We start from the raw sequence: 15,584 nt of genomic DNA on the forward strand, positions 1-15,584 counted from the left end.
TCCTCCAGCAACCTCCAGCCCCCCTCCCCTCACGTTTGCACAAAGGAGTGAACAAATGCGACCCCCTTTCCCACGTCATTCCCCACTCTCTCTCTGATTTCCGACTCTACCCACTGTCCTCTCTAATAAAGGCACACAACGCCCCAAAATGAGGCCATGATGTGAAGTTCTGCATGCAGCCTCCAGAGCTTGGATGTGAAGAAATGGGGTAAATAGCGTGTACTGTAAAGTCCCAGGTGCTCCCTAAGCCCAGTTCATTTACTATTTAGAGAAGTGGTTGTGAAGGAGATTAAGATATCAAACACATGTACAAAGAAAGAGAGTTGTTATTTTCTGCTGCTGGCCGAGCAGCATGGCGCTAAGATCCTTTTCCACAGTGACATCATTTGAAATAATAATATCTCCATCTTGCCGTCTCCTCCCAGTTGGATTGCCAGTCACTAAACCTGAAGCACCTCGACTGACTTATGTTAATATAAAGAGCAGCAGCTCTTCTCTGGGGGTTTGAGCACTTCACCCTCTGTGAGGCAGAAAGCTCATTTCAGCTGCCCGTGTCACTGATCTATCTTCTTTTGTCCACGGCCGGAAAGATTGGAACATGGACTATAGTTTAATCAAGCTTTGTTTCCCAGCTTACCTCCAGCTTCATCACAGTACAATGCACAACAGATAGAAGCCTGCTACATAATAGAATAAATGTCCAAGGGCTAATCCAACTACTGAAGCTTCACCTTCAATACTGAGTCAATACTTCATCATGGTCGTGTCGCTCTGAAGACAAAAAGAAAGAGAGGCTTGGACACTGAATAAAGATATTTATTTTTTTACTCTTTAGAAGAATCTCAGCTCATGCAAGGATACAGCTCTTGTAAACAAAATTGTTATAAATGTGCACAGATTTCTTTTCTTGGTGCCAAACTCTGGAATGTACAAAATATGGAAGTAAAGCCATGTTACAGGTATTACATAAAGAGCTGTCACCCAAATCCCCCCCCTGGACACACCCCTCTCTCTCCCACATTGTGCCCAGCTGTTTCTGAGCTGCTGTGCTAAGAAAGGAAGTTATGCTCAGGTATCAAAATATTGCATGATAGTGCGGTGAGCTGTTTAAGTTCAGACAGTCTGAACCTGATGATCCTCATCGACACTCTTAAGAGTCACACACACACACATCGAACACAAGCAACGAAGCCTGAGGACGATTTCAAATCAAAGACACACTTCTTGAGACTTAAGACATCTGTGAGATATGTAGAGAGATTTTCAAAATAAAACAGACATGTACTCTTTTTGTAACACACAGTAAGAGATGTTTTACATTTACAAATTGGACATTTAGGCTGTGAATATTCTGACTGAAGCATTCCTAAGATGTAGCCGTTCAGAGGCTGGAGAGCGTGAGCGTTAGGCTTTACTGGTTTCAGTTTCTCTAAAGTATGTGAGCATGAGATAAGAAGAAAGCACACGGTACACTGGGAGCTCAGGGCTACAGTTTAGAAGCGGCTGAGGGGAGCTCATCCTCCACATCTCTGAACCCCCCCCCCCCCCCCCCCCCCGACAGGAAGAAGAATCCATCTGCCCGAGGATTAGAAAAGATCATTAACTGGAGGGCACGATTTGTTCTCCAAACGCTGAGATGCTTTTCAGAAACAACAACAATGTAAAGTATCCAGGCGACCCCGTTTCCTTCGTTTGTTACTCAGGATCCTTTAAAGCCTCCTAGGTGTTCTAACACTTAGGACTCTCCGGGCGGTGGTTTTTAAACACGGCTTAAGATCAGCTAGCAGCTCTGTGAGGGTTACGTGGAGCCAGAGGTTAATATGCTCCAAAGATATGTTTTGCACAATTTTTCCTAATTGCAGGGGGCACTTATATATTCGACAAGAATAAAATGTCTGACTGAGCATGCATCTTGGTCAGAGCTGAGGGGGGGAACATATTTTTATGTTCATACAGAAACATGACGTGTTAGCAGATCTTTTTTTAAATATCACAAGTATCTTGTGATTAACGTCTTCAGCCTCAAAGTTCAAGCATTGTGAAGCAACATTTAAGATGCTGGTGCATTTCTTGAGTCGTTGTTTATTTTGAGTCACCCACACAGTTGAATATTTCCAACTTCCACTAAGTCCAGGTGAGGCTGAAGGGAATGTGAGTAGGGATGGAGGTATGAGGTGACGTACAGTAGAGTGTGAAGGAGGGAGCTCACACCAGCTGGAAGTCTGAAGTGATGCTCACCTCGTGTACTCGAGTAAACATGAAGCTTGAGATGAACCAGATGAAGTGTTAGGAAGAATTTCATTGGGTGACGAAATCATTAAGTTGTTTGTTTACATTTTAAAAAACATGAAGCACATGTTCTCTTCTGTGGACAATGAAAGCATTTCATGACGATATCATTAAACACACTTCAGTGTTGTCAGTGTGCTGAAGCACGCCATCCACTGGCAGACACAACACACTCACAGGCCGCACTGATTCACACCAGGAGTGTCTGACTTCTTGAACTTTGAAGTATTATATATTCACATCAACATTGAACACATGGGGCTTGTAATTCATTGCTTCTGAAACAATTAGAATAGAGAGAATGGGCGTTCATTTCTCTCCTCGTGTGAACTACATCACATCACAGAGCAAAAGCACACTCACATCATAGAAGACATTTTGAATAAAAGCAGAAAGAAGAGGAGGAGAGGTAGAACGGGCTCAGATCGGTGTAAAGAGGTTTTTTTTCTGCCAGATTAAAACAAGAGAAGAGAAGCAGGTTGCAGAGATGATCATAGGAAGGCATCTGTTTGTATAAACATGCCCATGTGTTGGTCAGCAACCTCCATCAAGAAACAATGCAATCTCTCTTAGTTTTTTTTGCATGCGGACTCCACCTGCGTCACCTGAAGAGTAAAAATCATCAGCTTCATTTCTGAGAACATTCCCAGAGAGTAAAACACTTTGACAAAAATAGAATATAGCGACCTCCGAGAGGCCCTCTGTTTAGTATTTGACTAGGCATGTCAGTAGACTTAAAAATATAGATATACAATATCATGCTGCGACATTTCCAGACACCGTCATGGTATGTGTAATCTCCCATTACAAACACCTTACATCATTAGGATTATAACAGGCACAGTAGTGTTACCCTGGATAGGAATGCAAGAAACCATAAAAAAGACAAAGACACCGCTGACAGGAGCACACAGAACCAAAAGGATTTCAGAAGATGTTAAATGAAATTAAACGTTTTAAAAAATAACTCAAAGATTTGTGCATCATATAAATGAGGAAAGAGTGAAGTGAGGAAAGTGAATGTCCCCTGCTTTATACAAAGTCAGTAGTACAGAGAGCGAGTTTCCCCCCCTCCAGGGTTCAATGAACGCCCGAGTGAAGGGTAGAGAGCTGGGGCACAGTCCAGCACAAGAGTTTGAAGTAAGGCCTCAAGTTTGTTGGCAAAAATCAACTAAAAGAGAAAACATATACATCTGTGACTAAATTACATCGAGCTTGAAAAAAAAATTATATGTGCAAAATGTAAATTTTACAAATATTAGGAGAGTTTGAAGATCAGTGAACAGGATTGTGCTTTAAGGTGGTTCATCCCATTCCCCCACCCCTCTCTCTCCATCCATTAACGTCTCCGTCTGCAGCACCGCCCTCCTGCTCTCTGGCTGATTGACAGGCCAGCAGCTGACCTCCAGGCTCGCTGTTGATTGGTGTGCGGGGGGCCTCACGTCGAGTGGACGGTCCGCTTTAGTTTTTCTATCTCCATCTGAAAAGACACAAAAAGCTTTTATTCAAACACAGCAGGGAGTTTCAATATATAAACCAATCATAACACAAATGATCAAAGCAGGTCTACACTGTATATCATATTTATAAAGACCCAACATGAATCCTCCATAAGCCCAGCATTCAGCAAAGTTAAACTTATATTTGAGCTTTTAATGTATTTTGGGGTGCCAGTCTGTATTACAACCAACAACTTACTTAAAACTTTGTGATATATATTTATTTTTAAACCCACCACAAATATATCTTCTTTTTCTTTAAACCAGAAGTAACTCATTTAAATAGAAAAACCAGCAAAGAACACAACCAAAATCCCCTTCATCCATATCACTTTGAAGTTGAAACATACTTTTTTTCTCCATTATCAGCTTTCTCCACAGAGACTGTTACCATAGCTTCAAAGCAATATGGCGGACGTTAAGTTTCAATTCTGGGAGTGAGTTCCCACCCACTGATCTGTGATTGGTCTGTAGCTTCAGTGGTTGAAAATATGAGGAACTAGCGTTGTAGTTTCACCCCGCTAACCACAACAGCTTCCAGTGATGCAAAAATCATCATTTTGGGTCACTTGAAGCTCCTTTTCAGACTTAGAAATACAAAGATTTTACATCTCAGGGGAAAATGAGGGCGAGATGCACGACCATTCAAAGATACTACCAGGTTTCTAATGATACAAAGCTTAATGCAAATGGGTGAAATATCCCTTGAAGTAATTCTACTATCAAAAAGAGTTACCAACAGGAAGCAGGACATGTGACATCCAAAGAGGTCAGACCCCCACGTAGTGTGTACAACCTCTATCAGGTAACACCACCCGATCACAATAACCACTCTCTCACTATGCAGTTTCTAAATTAGTTAAAAAGATTTAGATAAAAACACAATGTTTGGATATAAAAAAATGGAAGCCCCTCCTATAAGACCAGACTTTATTTGACTTATTAGAGGGTGATATTTCCATATTTTCTTTCTCTATCCCTCCAAGGTGAAGGCGTCATGTTTTCTTTTGTAAATAATATTGGTCATGTTACTTGAAATCTTTGGAAGAGGTAAATTGTTAAATATACTGCGAGCCTCATACCAACCTCTTTCTGATAAAAAAGAAATGCTCAAATGTTTGAAAGTTTGAGAGAGGAGTCTTGCAGTTATGTGAAATTGTGAATGTGAAGACAGTGCTTTTCCTAAATAAAACAAAAATAGAAGCCCCATATTTAAAGGTTTAATGTGCAACATTTTAAAGAGAATGAGAAAAAAAAAGAAGTGAAAGGAAGTTCAAGCCACGCTGGAGAGAGCTCGACCACAGTGCAGCTTTAAATGTAGTCGAGTATACAAAAGAAACGGTAGCTTTGTTACGCTCTTCTGATGCTGACTATATCAAGCTTTTTTACACCTATAACATTAACTAATAAATTATTATTATAATTTAAAAGGAAGACCAGTTTAGCAGCTTGACTCTTACTAAGGAGCCATGCTGTTGTAGTGTCTGTGAGTTGGCAGTCTTGTTGTCTCTGAACAATCTAAGATTGAATGTATGTGTGAACATGCTGGATGGTCTCTCTGTTAGCCTGGGGGACACGGGGCGTGATCTCTTCTTTACTTAATTCACAAGTGACAAAAAGCTCTGAACACTTCTGAAGAAGCAGCAGCAGCATGTTGTTTAGAGATTCATGTGTACAGTATGAGCTCCTGTTCTCTGGTACTGCAGGGTAACTTACTCCTACTAGTAAACTAACCAATGACATGTTAAATCAATCACCATTCACCAGGTTGTGTTTTTTTAAATCATTTGTGTAGTATTTAAGAGGTTAGCATCTCAGTGCTACACATCAGTGAGGAAGGAAGTTGTTATGCATTGTGTAACTCCTGTGTATTAAAGTGTTGTTGTCAATATTTAGCCAACCACATGAAGGTAATGAATGTGGACAGCTCAGCATGTAAGGGGATCAATATTACCTGCAGGGCCATGCGCTTTAGCCTCTCCTCATCCAGCTCCCCTCGGAGCTCTGCTATCTCTTTCCTGGACAGATACACACACAGAAATACACACTCATCAGCTGATGTTCAGGCCTGCAGCATCTATAAAAAGGTACAACACATGATCTAACTTTACAAATATGCGGCTCATAAGAAGCTTTGTTACTTCGGTCATATTTTCTGTTCCTACAGTTTCTCCTGTGACTCCACCTAAAAAGCAGAGTGTGTTCTTTAAAGGACACGTTACAGAAGCACGAGTAACATCTCTACAAGCTTGTATCCATTTTTATTTTTTTTTGCTTTTAATATGGCATACATGAACCGTGTTAACATGTGTGATGAGTGTACTTACATATGCTGGACCTTGAGCAGGTCCACAGTCATCAGCAGCTCCTTCATCTGACTCTGTAGATCTTCCAGCTGGGAGTTTGAGGGGTCAGGTTCCGGCTGGGCCCTGCTGCCCTGTGACGGGGTGTCAGAGCTGGGGGCTGCTGCAGGACTCGCCTTGGCCTCCATGCTCTGTCTGTGCAGTGGTGACTGCGATAAGGTGTTTGTTGAAGGCTGTACAGAGAGAGAGAGAGAGAGAGAAAGAGAGAGAGAGAGAAGAGTTTATCAGACAGAGGTTTGAAAAGTGGTTGAAACTGTATGAAGGGATGGAGAGCAGGAAGTCACTGGGTTTGGAGATGTGGTCATTGAGCCTCGTCCACCAATCGCTCTTAAGAACAAATGTGTTCTTAAATCCTACTTACAAACCTTTTAACAAGATTCAACTTTGTCTGATGTTGGGATTTGTTCTTTACGGACACTCTTACAGCTCAGGCAAAATTACTGGTTATCTCATTTCATTTAAATCTACAATTGTACAATATTAAAGGGTTTACATTACAATATTCTGTTCCAAAATTAATAAAATATGTAATACATATATTTATGATCATACAAATCTGAGCGGTCTTTTAAATACACAAGATACACACTTCAGTTCACATGAATTATCTTTGTTCTCATGTAGCACTGATAAATAAAACAGCTTGTTTCCTGCAGGAGTTCCTCCACTTCACAACTGTTTTCAGCGTACAGTCAGGCATCTACACAACCTAATCTTTGTGGCTACCAGCTGCATGATGTTTCTCTTTCTGCAGGGTTAACTATGCTAATTAGGATGCTTCTAACTAGAGAACACAAGGAAATAAGAACACAGCTGTAAACAATTCAGCCGTTTAAAAACACGTTGGTGAACATTTCTTGAGAAGATGTTGGTAAAATGAGGCCCAATGTTTTGATGCTACAGGAACATTGAGGATAGAGATGTTTTATCAAAGACTAAAAGTGATCACTCAGGAAAACTGTCATCCTTTTTTCAAATGTCAGAAATGTTGACTCATCTGATCGTTTAGCTTTTTTATCCACACCTGAGGAGGGGGAGGGGCTTTTCTATGGCTGTCACACTCATCTGACAAAGAAGCACACACACCTTTGGATTGACTTCTCTTTAAGCCCCTTTCTATGTAGCTTCACTGAAACATTTATCTGACATCTTTAATTTGAGCTTTTATTTCATCAATTTCAAATGTTTTTTTTTTTTTTTTTTTGCATTGAAGTGGAACAAACCAAATGGGGTGATGAATTATCCTATATATTTTCCTTTGCTTTTTGGATCCATATGTACTTTCCAGTAACTACTATTCAGGTTTATTGAAGAAAAGATGCAGCACCTGAGAGCACTTCCTGGATTTCATTAATGGGTTGGGAGGGGACAAGCATCAGTTTCTCCTGTCTTCAATCTAATGCACAGACTTTATCTAAGGCTTTGTTGAAGCACCTTTTGATTTTATTACAGCATTCAGTCTTGTTGGGTGGGAGATCTAAACTCAAAATTTGACTTCTCTTTCTTGCAAAAGCTCTCTAAATCGCAGAGACTGAGAAGGCATTTCCTGTGCTCAGCCTTCTTCAGGTCACCCCACAGATTTCCAAGAGGATTCAGGTCTGGGCTCTGGCAGGGCCTTTCTAAAACTTCACTCTCATTCTGGTGAAGCCTTTGTTTTGTTGTCATTCAGGAAGATGAACTGATGTGTTGTTTTTGCCCAAAAAACAGACCTTTCAGAATGATTGTCTTCACTGTATTACATGGTAATTCTTTCATATCTTCTTCTGACTGATACCTTTCAACAATGAGATCACTGATGTTCTGTAAAATGGCTTATTCTGTAAGACACAGCTAAAGCGGGGTACACACCACGAGGTAATCAGACGAGTTTCTGGCCTGATTCACCCTTCAGACCAAAGTCAGCAAAGGCCCATTTATCAGATGCTTCCCAAGATGTTCCTGTGGTGTGAGGTGTGTTAAAGAGGTCATATTCTGCCCTTTTTGGGGTTCATATATTTAATCTATGTACCTACTAAAGTATGTTCACAATAGCTAAAGTTCGAAAAAAGTGTCTGTTTTCATGTACTGCCGCTCCATGCACCTGCTCGCTTCTGACTCTCTCTCTAAGGCTCTGAAGTGCCCACGTTCAGAGTCCCCATGTGTGCCAAGTCTGATCTGATTGGTCGGCTCCGTCCGAGGGGAACATAAACATTAGCACCTTAGCACTACTGTGCTACCGCAGGCTACGGCATATCGTGGGCGTGTTACAGAAGTTAACGGGCGGCAACATGAGCTGCAGGGCTTGCCACAACGAGCCAATGGGCTTAGATCAGTGATATCACACTGACAGATTTTTTTCGAGGGGGGCTAGAACTGAGCGTTACATGCAGCTAATGCTACAGCTAACAGGAGGACGTAGGAGAAGCTGCGTTTCCACGGACTTTGCAGCTGAAATTGCTACCACAGTGGCTTGCAGCTATGTTTTTTTACTCTTAAATTACATTTTACCACACAAGAATACTTTTTCTTGCTGTCAGGTCAAAACCATTACATGCTGCATAAATGTTTTCATCCTCTTTTACACAGCATGCACTGTTACAGTAAAGATGGACGACTTGTCCTGAGATTCATATCGCTGTATTTATTTAGCTGTATTATGTTGTAAAGAAACATTAAATGTGTTGCACAGAAGAGAGAAGCATTCACTTGAAGTTGCAAAAACTATGGAACTAGCAGAAGTTTGAGATGCTACTTCACTCTAAGATGGATCAAAACAGGATTATGTAAACCTCACCAAACATGTCTTGACAGAGTCCTCTGGATATTATCCCCCCTTTGTTTTCTCTACTTGGCCAGTATCCAAAGGAGAAATAATCACAGTGATGGATTACTCTTTCATCCAACATGTGAGTGTTGTTAGTGTAAGATTGACAAACCTACACAACCATGAATGAAGGTCTTTCATATCATGACTGTCCAAAACCCTGAACACCTGCTGCAAGTAACGGTGTCCAGAGTGACCAATCTTAAAACTCAAACAGGCGATGATACATTTCCATTTAGCAGACGCTCACATGAGTGTTGGTAAAATGGTTTTGCTTTAACCTCTGTTTGAATATGCACATCTTTTTAAAGTCAATCATTTAAATATGTGTGGCTATAGTACTATGCTGTTGCACTTTTTCAGCCTTTGGGGGCTCCAGTTCAATTTGAGCAAAGAATCTGATATCTGTCCGCTCTCCTCCCCTGCGGGGCTCAAGTTCTCTGCTCAGCTCTCGCTCTTAACCTTCTCTGGTAGAAATATTACAAAGGGGTCAGAATCTAATTTAACAGATAAGACCAATTATAGGCCACGTCCAGCAATTTCATCTCTTTACGTCTGAGCCACCGTGTTATGAGTGCTCCAAGCTGGGCTTTCCTCTTTCTCCTCCGTCTGAATATGTGTAGGGATGTGTTTATTTAGAAAAACAAACAGGGGGGTCTGATGGTGTGTGCCCCCCAGCGGAACAGCTACATGGTATTAGTCTTGGTTAACCACGACCAATCCATACGAGGTAGCATCTAAGGCAATTAATTAAAATCACAAGTGAAAACAGAGCAGCAGGCAGGGCTCCTCTCTCCTAGAGCTGACATCAATGACTGCCTAACACACTGCAAATAACTACTGTGCCGTCTACAAGGTGCCAGTTAACAAGCTCGTGTTTGTTGTTTGTGGATAAAAACATTGAATTGTTGAGATGGTAAATGGACTTGAGCTTTTATATTTCTTTTCTAGTCTTCTGACTCCTCAAAGCTCTTTTACTCTGCAGGTCACACCTACACATTCACACACTGATGGTAGAGACTGCTGAGTAAAGAGTCCATCAGAAGTTACTAATCCATTCATACACAGCAGATGAAGCAGCAGGAGCAACTTGGGGTTAAGTGTCTTGCTCAAGGACACATGGGACATGTGGCTGCAGGAGCTGGGGATCGAACCCCAAACCTTCCCGAGAGACGACCAACTCTACCAACTGAACCACAGCCGCCCCAAATATTTATAGATATATCGTCCCCATTATTTGTTCAAACTCTAGCTGTTGTAACCAGAGTGTTTTTAGACTGTTGGATATTCTGCTTTTGGTTACCCAGTTAAAAGACAGAGTGTGTAGCCGTAGATCTTTGTACTCTTGGTGACAGATGTTTGACCTCCCATCAACTGAAGTCTGTTTCATATGAAGGTTGGTACAACATCAGGAGGGGGCATTTATTATTTTATAAAATGAAGTAACTGCTGCCCCCCTAAGAACATGTAAAACTAATAAGTTATAACCATATTTATTTAAAAAAATATTATACAGTATGTTTGAAAATGTTCTATTTTTTGAATGGCTGAATTTCAGCAGCAGACGCTAAAACTGTGGACAAAGGTCAATGGAAACAACCCAGATGTGATGAGTATCTTTGTTTAGTATATGTTTAAACTTACTTATAGCAGCTAAGCCTAAAACTTAAAGCCACTGAGGGGCTACATAGACGGGCTAATCTAGCCTATTAATTGACGCGCTTGCCGGCTTTGCTCCTGAGCGTAAGCATTCAAAATAAGACTGTCCAATATCTTCTTCTTTTAGGAATATTTATTTCCTCATGTCTTGATTACTGTCCCATGTGAACTGTTCAAACTATAATCCACACCTGTCCATTTACAATCACTCCTGTTACCTCAGCGTAGCGTACAGCGGTCAAAAAAGTGTAATTGCTCCCCGTCTAACAACACCTGACACCCCAATGATAGTTCCTACCTATATAGAGTTTCACCTTAACCCAAAGGCGACACCTGCTGGAACAATTTGTGTTTGCACTTCACAAACATGGCTCCTACATTACTGTTATTAGGTGTCATTTTATTATATAATCCATTCATTCTCAAACTGTGGTATGCAGGATCCATCTTGTGCTACACTGGGTGTCTCTGATTTTAATCTTTTTTAAATAAATATTTTTCAATCAAATGGTTGAGCCGTGATGGTAAGCAGAGAAAGCAAGCGTGACGGGTACATTTTTTTGCATTCACGGCTCCAAATGGGAAATATCAGAAAGAAAAGTGCAGCGGATACGTCAAGCAGCACATAAGAACATAAAGTCAGTGACAGTTAAAGTGCAGGTGGCTATGCTAGCCCAGGCCGCAGTGCATGGTGAGCGGTCAAAAATAAATAATGTGCATATCAGAAATAAAATGACCTCCTGTGTAAACTGCAAGTTAAAGAAAGAATATGAAAATAACTCTGTGAGTCATGACTGTCTACAATGGGTGTAACACCCGAGTCCCACTGTCTGTGATGTTTTCAGAGTCCTATCTTCAGTTTGTTTACATCGCCAGGACGGCCGGCTGACTCCTCCCCTCGTGTATATAAGTTGTTTAATTGAGGGACTAGAGAAAAGAAGAATAACATACTGTACTCACTGCTTAACTGTGTTTCTAGATCACGCTCTGTTAGTACGAATTTTCATGAAATTCATTCATCTTGGTAACTTTGTGAAATGTATTATTCAAGTCTGTCTACCACCTGTTAACACTTCTACCTTTAGGTGTCTGAAGCTGTAACCTTATATGGGTGAAGCACCTAAGTAGTAGCAGATCTATGTTTGGATAGGAGCCAACCATATGTTGTCAGCAACTGTTTGCTAGACAGAGAGTCTACATCTGATACGTATACAAATCAGTGTCATGTCATCTTCATTGTTTATGGTGATGCACCCAAATAGAAAGGAATTTGTGGGTTGCACCTTTTTGACAGAATATAAGCAGCACTGTGAACAATGTTACTTTGTCAGCACTTTGTCAGTCAAGTGATTTGGAAGCATGCTTGTTTGATGAAGTTGTCTGACCTCGGCCGATTAAATGGTGTTATAATCTCCAGTCTGTTTCACGATTTCTTCATTGGATTTATACAAACAGAAACAACCTCCACCTAACACGCTCATTTCAGGTAAATTTACATGCAGTGTGAAGATACGAGCATAATAAAGATCGCTAGCATTAGCATGCTAACACAACAATGCAGCGCAAGTTGTTTTGGTTTCATACTGGTGCTCAAGGGCGACATCTGCTGGATCAAAAAATAACATAAAGCCTTTAAAGAGCCCCACGCTACATTTTTTAGAGTACCTTGACACATTTGAATCGATATGTAACTGCCTGGCGATAAATCTTGACATCCCTCGTATTCACTGTGAAAAGTTTGAGAACCTAATCACCAGGTTTCTTTATCTACCCGTGAGCCTCTGTGCCAAAATCATTGGAGAAGAAGAGGGCTGTTTCATAAGAAGAGACACAGAAGATTTATGAAGAGAGGATTCAGGAGAAATTGTTCCTCAGTCAAACAAGGAGTGTATATTACCACCTCAATCACCTTTTTTTCTGGCTGCTGATTGGCTGAATAATTATTCTTTGACACTCCTTCTCTCCACATTCACTCTCTTTTAAGTGGATAGGTGTCTTTTAAATATCAAAACAATACAGAGTCAAATGCTGCCTTGCTGCAGTTATCTCATTTTACATTTTCATTCCAACGCCAATACCACCGTGATAAACTCTGTTTCAGTGTAAACGGTCATCCTGCATCTCTAACAATCTTTTTTACCTTTCTGGTTTCTGTAAGCTTTGGTTTGGCTGCATCCTCTTCGTCCACCTTGAAAGATTTCTCCACATTCACTTCCTTGGTGGGCTGCAAGAGAAGACTTTTATTAAGGGCTGGATTTATGTTCAGATTTTGATTTCCAGGACTAACACCCATCCAACATTCAGGGCACCTGAGCTGAATTTAATACTAACTTGGACAAGTACCAAGTGGCTGCCATGCTGAGACAGGTCACTGCACTGGAAGATGACAGAAGCAGAGAAAGCCTCCGGGTGGAATAATTAAGTGGAAATATCTCCCATGGCGAGGAAGTGGCTGTCAAAGTGCAAATTGTGGATCCATGTTTCCATGAAATGTTCCACTGGTGTTAGAAGGACTTGACAGTGTGAGTGAGTGAAGGGAGGTGACTGGTTATAGAGTGCAAGGTGCTTTAAGAGACAAAAGGAAATCTACTAGAAAGTATAGAGAGAGAGACAGAGAGAGAGAGAGAGAGAGAGAGAGAGAGAGAGAGAGAGAGAGAGAGAGAGAGAGAGAGAGAGAGAGAGAGAGAGAGAGAGAGAGAGAGACAGAGAGAGAGACAGAGAAAGAGACAGAGAGACAGAGAGACAGACAGAGAGAGACAGAGAGAGACAGAGAGACAGAGAGAGAGAGAGAGAGAGACAGAGACAGAGACAGAGACAGAGACAGAGACAGAGAAACAGAGACAGAGAGAGAGAGAGAGACAGAGAGAGAGACAGAGTGACAGAGAGAGAGAGAGACAGAGAGACAGAGAGACAGAGACACAGAGAGAGACAGAGTGACAGAGAGAGAGAGAGACACAGAGAGAGAGAGAGACAGAGAGACAGAGAGACAGAGACACAGAGAGACACAGAGAGACACAGAGAGAGACAGAGTGACAGAGAGAGAGAGACAGAGAGAGAGAGACAGAGAGACAGAGAGAGAGAGACAGAGAGACAGAGAGAGAGACAGAGAGAGAGACAGAGAGACAGAGACAGAGACACAGAGAGACAGAGAGACAGAGACAGAGAGACAGAGACAGAGAGAGAGAGAGACAGAGAGACAGAGAGAGAGAGACAGAGAGAGAGAGACAGAGACAGAGAGACAGAGTGACAGAGAGACAGAGAGACAGAGACAGAGAGACAGAGAGAGAGAGACAGAGAGAGAGAGACAGAGAGACAGAGAGAGAGACAGAGAGACAGAGTGACAGAGAGACAGAGAGACAGAGAGACAGAGAGACAGAGAGAGAGACAGAGAGACAGAGTGACAGAGAGAGAGACAGAGAGACAGAGACAGAGAGAGACAGAGACAGAGAGACAGAGAGACAGAGAGACAGAGAGACAGAGACAGAGCGAGAGAGAGACAGAGAGACAGAGAGACAGAGAGAGATGGAAGATGCCAGTTGTCACAGTAAGTACTAAGCCTGTCATTTTGTATTCTGTTTCTAAATCGTTATGTAGTTTCTAAAAAACACAGTCATGGTGATACCTCTTGCTGTGGTGACGGTGCTTTGTTTCAGCACCAGTCACTGATTTGTCATGACATGGAAAATAATAAAATCCTTTGTAAGGTGACCTTGAGGGTTTATGAAACTCTGTTTTTCTAAATCAGGGAGTTCTACTTTTTCCATTTGGCTGAAGGCCAAAAAGTTCCCCAAGTGTCAAAGTAACATTGGGTTTAGGTAGCAGTGCAGTCTCCATTGTTTGGGTCTGAACATGAGTCGGGCTGAGGGGACTTATAAAACTACATTCAGGGTTTTTTGGAAAGTAATTCAAGTTCATTTTTAGCATTAAATATTATTAGTTGAGTATTTCTCCAAGAAAGTGTTATTGATGACATCAGTGGCTTCTCCTTGAAAAACGCTGCGGTGTTATGTAAGGTAGGGCCCGAGCAGCACCGTGCTCACAGCAGCAGTTTGAAGGCTCTGACTCCGTATTTGAATATCTGTGTACACTCACCGAGTGTCCTCCAAACTGGGCAGGCAGCCTCCTTCCAGGCATCTTGGGTCTGTTAGCAGTGGGGTGAGAGAGCTTCTCCGAGGTAGACGACAACTCATCAAAACTCATCAGATCTGTTGGAAACATAAGGGTTCACTTCATCTTTAATATAACACTTCAGCTGAGACTAAGGGGAATTGGGGAATAAAACATTTAATTTAATTGAACTGAAATGCATATTTGGTCGGGCGTGGGACTTTTCTTTAACGGCTAATGGTCTTTGCAAAGAGGGAAATTCAAAATGTAAAGTTTTAATTGTCAAACACAATGCTCTGATCTTAAAATGTCCACCACATTAAAACTTAAGAAGATGTTTTCATATAGGCACTCCTGAAAATATCTAGAAAACAGGTAAGATGTGATGTAAAAAAAAAAAAAAAAAAAAGAAGCACAAGTAGCGGACAGAGCAACAGAGTCTGCTATAAGATACTAACTGCTGCAGAGAAAACACACTAAGGGTCTTGAAGGAGAAACTCATATCAGGAGTTCTTCAGGAGTTTTCTGAAAAGTGTGAGAGACCTATTAGACCGAGAGCAGCTCCATGAACATTTGATCTGAACTTTCTGACTTGAAACAATATTTATATTGAAGGAAACATTTAGGAATACTTAAACTGCACATGTATGGTCACTTCCTGTTTCTTCAAGAGTTCAAACAGGAGAGCGAACAGAACTTTTAAGAGTAAAGAAAGAGATTTTCTCTGATTCATTATGTGACACAGAAAGCTGGAGTGTACAGGTAACAGCACTTTGACACTACATGGTGTTACATGGCTGCACTCAGAGAGCGCTGCCATCGAGTGCAGGACAGATTGAAGTTTGATGTTCTGTGAAAATCGGT

The 15,584-nt window shown here is 41.4% G+C and overlaps 1 protein-coding gene across 2 annotated transcripts in view; it reads right to left on the bottom strand.

The window, feature by feature from the left end:
- Positions 1–800: 800 nt before the first annotated feature.
- cd2ap (CD2-associated protein) overlaps positions 801–15,584 on the bottom strand; it is a 46,446-nt gene continuing 31,662 nt past the window's right edge. Inside the window, exons 15-19 of one of the 2 annotated variants that reach the window (XM_020644016.3) lie at positions 14,706–14,818; positions 12,754–12,837; positions 6,116–6,324; positions 5,743–5,806; positions 801–3,769 (exon numbers count right to left, since the gene is read on the bottom strand). In XM_020644016.3, coding sequence (XP_020499672.1) covers positions 3,728–3,769; positions 5,743–5,806; positions 6,116–6,324; positions 12,754–12,837; positions 14,706–14,818 — 512 coding nt within the window. In that variant the 3' untranslated portion in view covers positions 801–3,727. The remainder of the gene's footprint in view (positions 3,770–5,742; positions 5,807–6,115; positions 6,325–12,753; positions 12,838–14,705; positions 14,819–15,584) is intronic. The other variant, XM_065963572.1, reaches the window with a different exon arrangement.

Source organism: Labrus bergylta, chromosome 15 (genome assembly GCF_963930695.1).
Source record: "Labrus bergylta chromosome 15, fLabBer1.1, whole genome shotgun sequence".
Taxonomy (NCBI): Eukaryota; Metazoa; Chordata; class Actinopteri; order Labriformes; family Labridae; genus Labrus; species Labrus bergylta.